At 39.9% G+C, this 6,504-nt stretch overlaps 1 protein-coding gene across 1 annotated transcript; it reads left to right on the top strand.

Annotated features, from left to right (window-relative positions):
- The first annotated feature begins 1,856 nt into the window (after positions 1 to 1,856).
- On the top strand, positions 1,857 to 3,873 carry olig2 (oligodendrocyte lineage transcription factor 2). The gene is made up of 2 exons (XM_059343128.1): positions 1,857 to 2,059; positions 2,536 to 3,873. The coding sequence occupies exon 2, from the start codon at positions 2,558 to 2,560 to the stop codon at positions 3,371 to 3,373; it is 816 nt and encodes a 271-aa protein (XP_059199111.1). The 5' UTR covers positions 1,857 to 2,059; positions 2,536 to 2,557; the 3' UTR covers positions 3,374 to 3,873.
- The last annotated feature ends 2,631 nt before the right edge of the window (positions 3,874 to 6,504 follow it).

Here is a 6,504-nt window from a genome sequence, read left to right as displayed (position 1 = left end):
AGGAGATTAACTTATATTTCTGTAACACCCAGTGAGGGGTCTACTTTAAAACGTATATGCTAATTTCTTATGGATGTCAATCAATTTATGAGTTAATTGTGGTGACTGGCCTCTAAAAATAATGTTGCATGAGATGTGAGGGGTCCCCATTAGGAAATAGAAAAGCCTGTATGTCTGCTGCAGCAGTGAGAGTGTGGGAATGTCTAATGAAGCAAGTGGTGGCACAGATACAAACCTCCTGATTTAAAATGCCACTTTAACCGCCTTCATTACCATAATCTGATTTAACGGGTGTAAACAGGCAGCGGACCGAGGACGGAGAAAACAAGCGGACACAGACTAAAGATAAGGAGTGTGTGTGTGTGCGTGTGCGTGTATGTATAACGACCTTGATTTTGTGACACCTGACTGACGGTTATGGTCGCGGATAAATATTCGTTTCTGATTGGCTGGCAGGTGTCCGTTGAAATAGAACATAGTTCCGGTTAAACGAATGTTCTAAATCAATGCGCAAGTTGGCTAGATCCTACCAGGAATCTAAATAAGTAAATACATAAATAAATTGTCCGGCAGAAAGACAAGAGATAAAATAAAATAATAAAAAAAGATAATATTTTACAGAAGCTAGGATAAAAATATAATAAGAAGTACATTTACATTTTCTCAAGGACATTTTAATTTAAAAGTAGCCTAAAATAAAAATATTATTTTATACGTAGGCTATGTCTAGCCTATAATTAGGCCTATATATTAAAAAAAATACTATTTAACATTAATATTGTTTTTTATAGATGTTTCTGTGTGTATTTTTAAACTAGGCAGCAAATAAGACGTTTTCTGTTGAACTTGGCAATTCTACATTAAATTCCTTTTAAAATCATCCTATAGCTTGGACACAGCCTATATGTAGAATAAACTAACCTATCGTTATTAGCGTTATCTCAATCATTTTTAAAATATATGTATAAATATATCGAAATAGGACAGAGAACATATTCCGAGCCCAGTCTTATAAAAACACATCAACTTGTTGAGGCAATTAGCGCTGATTGAGTCTGACTGCACAACACAACTCATATGTGCGGACAAAGCTGCTGTCAGTTTGAGTTAAGTCCGAGAGCAAATCACCGGCTCGGGCCCTGCTGTCAGCCGGAGGCCGTCGGAGCGCCAGCAGCAGGCCGCACACACTGCTATCGCTCACTGCGCACTAGGCCTAATTGAAATGTGACGGATCATAACCGTTAGAAACAATTTTGCACACTTCATTAATTAACGTTAAAGATGCACTTTAACGGCAGCTGCTGGTCGACAGAGGGTAACAACGGAAAACACCATATTAACTGCTAAACTGCAAGTAGAAAACATATTGCGCTGCTTATTAGGCTATGACCCGTTATTACTGTTCATTTATGGCCGGATAGGCTGCAGCTCGGACGGTCTAATAATAATAATAATAATAATAATTTAAAAAAACAAAAAGAGACGAGGGGCGAATTTTCATTTTTAAAAATGTGCATTTTTTTTAACAAATTGTAAATTATAGGGTGTTGAAAAAAATACACTTTAAACACAAATTATTTAGTCGCAGTTTTGGCACAAATTATTTTATATAATTTCTAAGTTGTTGAAAATAAATTTATTTATGACTGTTTCCGGATTCTGAACAATGCAGACACATTTACTTACAGCAGGCAGAATGTGGCTTATTATCAGTGTTATTATAATAAAATCCATCCACACACGGGCCAACATTTTCACAAGAAGGGGCCATATGTAGGAGGGAGTGTGTCTGATTTCACTTAATGCTGTGAGTTGGTAATTACATCAGGCTGGACGACCCTCCGTCCTCCCTCCACCTCCTCCTCCCTGCACGGAGCTGATTGGTCGCAGGGAGGCAGCCAGGACAGAAGCTGCGTTGTCCCGGTGACCCGGCCTCTGCGCGCTATAAAAGCGCGAGGTCTCACGCAGGCGTGCCAAATGGACTGTCAGATGCGATTTGGAGTAACAAGTGGATTTGACGTTTAAGTTTTTCTCTCCATCGCGCTTGGAAACACTCTCGGTAAGTGTTTGATTATTTGTTTAAAAGACATTCTGATTGACAAGTGTCGTCTTGCTCAGATTATATGGCTGCTTTATTTATGCAAAGAGAGAGAGACAAGTAAAAAAGTAGTGTAGAAAATATAGACAGTCATTGATTATCTGTATACATTTTCTGATGGTTTAATATTAATATAAAGATAAAGGGTAAAGAGAATATTTAAGAAATGTACTTGTAAGTGTTTGATTATTATATTTCTGCAGCATTTAGGATTAAATTATTGTCTTTAAAGCCAAAATATAAAAGTGAAATTAAGTTTACATACCTACTTTTTATTCTAAACGAACTGAATACAAATGCATTATTATTATTATTATTATTATTATTATCATCATTATTATTATTATTGTTATTTATCAGCAGTCGTGCTCCTAAAAGTTGATATTATCGTTGATTTGCGATCAGTAAATTAAAGAAGTTTTGGTTTCTCTCATCAGAACACTGTGCTGGACCAAGATCATGGACTCTGATACGAGCCGCGTTTCGAGCAGACCTTCATCTCCCGAGGAAGACGACATCTTCCTTGCCACCCTGAAGAAGTCAGTGCATGGTTTCTCCGGCGCTGTGTCCTCCACACAGAGCGACTCCCTGTCAGAGCTCACCGGCCTGCGCGGCCTCTCCGCCGAAGAGGAGGAGTCCCTGGCCCGCCGGCTGGCCAAGAAAGACCGTAAACTGCTGTCAGAGAACGAGTTGCAGACCATCCGCCTCAAGATCAACAGCCGCGAGAGGAAAAGGATGCACGACCTCAACGTGGCCATGGACGGGCTCCGGGAGGTCATGCCCTACGCGCACGGACCGTCGGTGCGCAAGCTCTCCAAAATCGCGACCCTGCTGCTGGCGAGAAACTACATCCTGATGCTGAGCAACTCTCTGGAGGAGATGAAGCGGCTGGTCAGCGAGATCTACGGCAGCAGCGGACACCACGGTGGCTTCCACCCGGCAGCTTGTGGGACTATGACACACGCGGGACCCGTGCCGGGACACCCGGCGGTTTCACACGCCTCACACCCGGCGGTGCACCACCCGCTGCTCCCCCCGGCCGTCTCCACCGCGTCTCTGTCCGCGCCCGGCATCTCTGCAGTCACATCAGTCAGACCCCACCACGGACTCCTCAAAGCGCCCGCTGCAGGCGCAGGCCCGCTGGGCAGCAGTTTCCAGCACTGGGGCGTTGGCACCGGGATGCCTTGTCCGTGCAGCATGTGCCAAGTCCCGCCTCCGCATGTGACCAGCATGAGCGCCGTCACCATGCCGAGGCTGCCCAGCGACTCCAAGTGACTCCAGACTGAACGGAGGCGAACTTTTGGGGCTGTCACAGACTCTCTCCCCACATTCACTTTATTTATCTTTGTTGCTGAATCCGTTGCGTCCACGGAGCCAGTAAAGAACAATGTTTTTTTCCTCACTGGGACTTTGGGGTTTTGCAACTAACTTAGCATTTTATGATTATTAACCTAATTGTAACAGGTGTTTCTTCACAGAACTCCTATAAAACACAACTTCAGCTTATTGCCTGAAATGCTGAAATGTGTGAAGGCCCAGGCATCTGTGTGTTGCTACAGTTATTTAAAGATGAAACTGAATCTGGGCCTGCAGGGGGAAAATGTCACAAATCCAACCACAGATATAGAGTGTAAATATGTAGATTGATTATTCAGTTTAAATAGTCGGATATATCATATATTAGAGTCTTGGTAATGTGGGAACACTCCCCCACCCTGACATGTTGCACCTGCTTTATTCTATCCGTCTTTCAATGCTTCTCTCCTTATTTTTTCCCCAGTAGGTTGTCATTCTCTGTCCGACCGACGCAAACAATGACCACTTGTTTATTTTTTTAATAAAAAAAATGAAAATGATATTTATTTACTTATGTTGGACGGGAATTTCAGATGAATCTCTGATTATGTTGGGTTTGAAATGTAAAATAAAGACGATTAATTGAAAAGGAAAAAAGTCTTTGGTGATGTCCTTCTTTTAAAAAATAAAATTTCTGTTTATTTTACACAATAAAAACATGATTGTGTCTAATTGAGCTTTAAAGCAGCACTAAAACTAACAATCACAGACACACTGAACACCAACAGAAACACTTTCAACATCAAAGTGCTCAGACACTCTCAGAATATTTCTAAATTAGAATCTATTAATCTATTAAAAAAAAACCTATAAACCTTTAACTTTTGAGCAATGGCGACGTTCTTCATCTTAAAGAAAACAGTGGCTTCCATCAATCTTTGCTTTTTAACCATTAATTAAAATTAAAAAAAAATGTATAGTTAATAGGATTCTTAGCTGAATGGGACCTTGTTGAGATTTTGAGCCTGATAAATCAAATTGACTTGGCTGCATAGAAATTCCTTCTGACAGTGTCTGTGTCAGAAATAAACAAAAATAACTTACAAAAAACATATTTATTAAATAAAACCAAGAACTGAGTTTTTTTAAATGCCACTTTTTTAATTAAATGGATAAAATAAAGATGTTTTTATATAATCTTAATATTTTCTTATATACTAGCGTTTATTCCCACATGAAACTTGATCTGCCCTCGTCTCTCCTGCTGGGTGATATTCAGATCACACTTCAACCTAAAGAGTGACTACTTTTATAAAGCACCTGTACATTCAACTGCAGAAAGCATCTGTTGTAATAAGTGAAAAGGTTGATATATAACAGATATTCAATAATTTCTATTTTCTAACCTGTATGACAAGAGAGCGACCTGGAAAAGCTGCAATTGGACACTTCAGCTTTGCAAAATAAGCATGTAAACAGCCGCTGAGGACGCACACAAAAAGCCAGTGATGAGTAAAGGCCGGTACACTTTAGGAAAAGGCAGCAGCTGCATAGCAGATTGTGCATGCTGTTGCAATGTTTTCCAAAGGCTTTTGAAGCTGGAACGATATGAACTAAATCTCTGAATATTCATGCACGCATTTGTTTATTTGTCTCATTACTGGAATTGAATTATTCAGAGTCCTTCAGTGTTTTGTAGGACGTTTCAGATAGGAAGAGGTCATTTGGTGCAATACGGCAGCAATACAGACTATTTACAGGTGAGATATGAGACATTGTTTAAAAAGTGTAGGTGTGGGGAATGGAAACATTAATTTTCTCTTAAATCCATACCTTATACTCTATGGTGTGCATTATGTAGGCCTACCTCATCAATGCATTTACTTCTACAGCACATTGGACATCATTTCTCTAAGATTCTGATGGATTAATTTGTATTGACAGACTAAACAGGTCACAAACCTCAGCTAAACAAGTTCTCAATGTAGATAAAACTTTAAAAAGCTCAAAATACTGTTGATTTCTATTAAATATGGCAGGAAGAAGATAAATAACTTTCACAGGTTTTAATGTTTGATGCTCACATCAGCAGCCTATTAACTCAGTCAGAAACTTTAATGTCATACAAGTGTACTTCCAACAGTTTACAGCCAATTGAGGGTATTGATCTTATAAAAAATAAGACATTTAATGGATACAACTGATTAACCCTTAAATTATCTGCAAACACATATGTGTGTTAGTGATCCTAAGGGCTATGAAAAGTGTCCTGTCCTTTCACATTTTTCACTGTACCCTTTGTACTAAATTTATCCTATTTTTTTGTTAACATCTAAAGAACCCATTTAAGTGTTATTTTTCAGTGTGTGGGCATTTATTATATGATAGCTCCATGCACAAATACTTAAGCATCAATTGTCCCACTATCAAAGTAAAAATGGAAACCATCTTTTTTAGTAAGTAAGAACACAAATATACAGATACACAAACATGCAGTCAAAGAGGTGCAAAAAGGCAACCTAGACATATGGAAAATCATGGTAATCATCTTTTTTTCAGTGTGTAGATATATTCATGTGGCTATCTGGGCGGCTGTGGCTCAGTTGGTAGAGCGGGTTGCCCAACCGAAGGGTTGGTGGTTCGATCCCTGACTGTCGCAGCCTACATGTCAAAGTATCCTTGAGCAAGATACTGAACCCCAAATTGCTCCCGATGCTGCGTTCATCGGTGTGTGAATGAATTCCCAATGGTGGCAGGTGGGACCGTTTAGGGTAGCCTCTGCCACCAGTATGAATGTGTGTGTGAAAGGGTGAATGAGCGCAGTCTGTAGTGTAAAGCGCTTTGAGTGGTCGCAAAGCGACTAGAAAAGCGCTATATAAGTGCAGGTCCATTTACCATATCTGGAATGCCTACCAAACAATTGTGACATTGGACAACCCAGTCATTATATTTGTTGACTGCCTGGATCAGATGATTCAACAAGTCATTCAGATTTGTTTCCCATTTCTATGTCACATGTCGGCTGATTAGAATAATAACCTCCATCTGAATATCTCCACCAACATTTTGAGAACAAAGGTGTGCAGTATTTGTCTGAAAAGCCGATCAAA

Source organism: Centropristis striata, chromosome 10 (genome assembly GCF_030273125.1).
Source record: "Centropristis striata isolate RG_2023a ecotype Rhode Island chromosome 10, C.striata_1.0, whole genome shotgun sequence".
Lineage (NCBI taxonomy): Eukaryota > Metazoa > Chordata > Actinopteri > Perciformes > Serranidae > Centropristis > Centropristis striata.
This window is presented reverse-complemented; position numbering and strand designations above follow the sequence as displayed.

Excerpts from the sequence above, each read along its gene's own strand:
- olig2 (XM_059343128.1), top strand. The coding sequence starts at position 2,558 with ATGGACTCTGATACGAGCCGCGTTTCGAGCAGACCTTCATCTCCCGAG.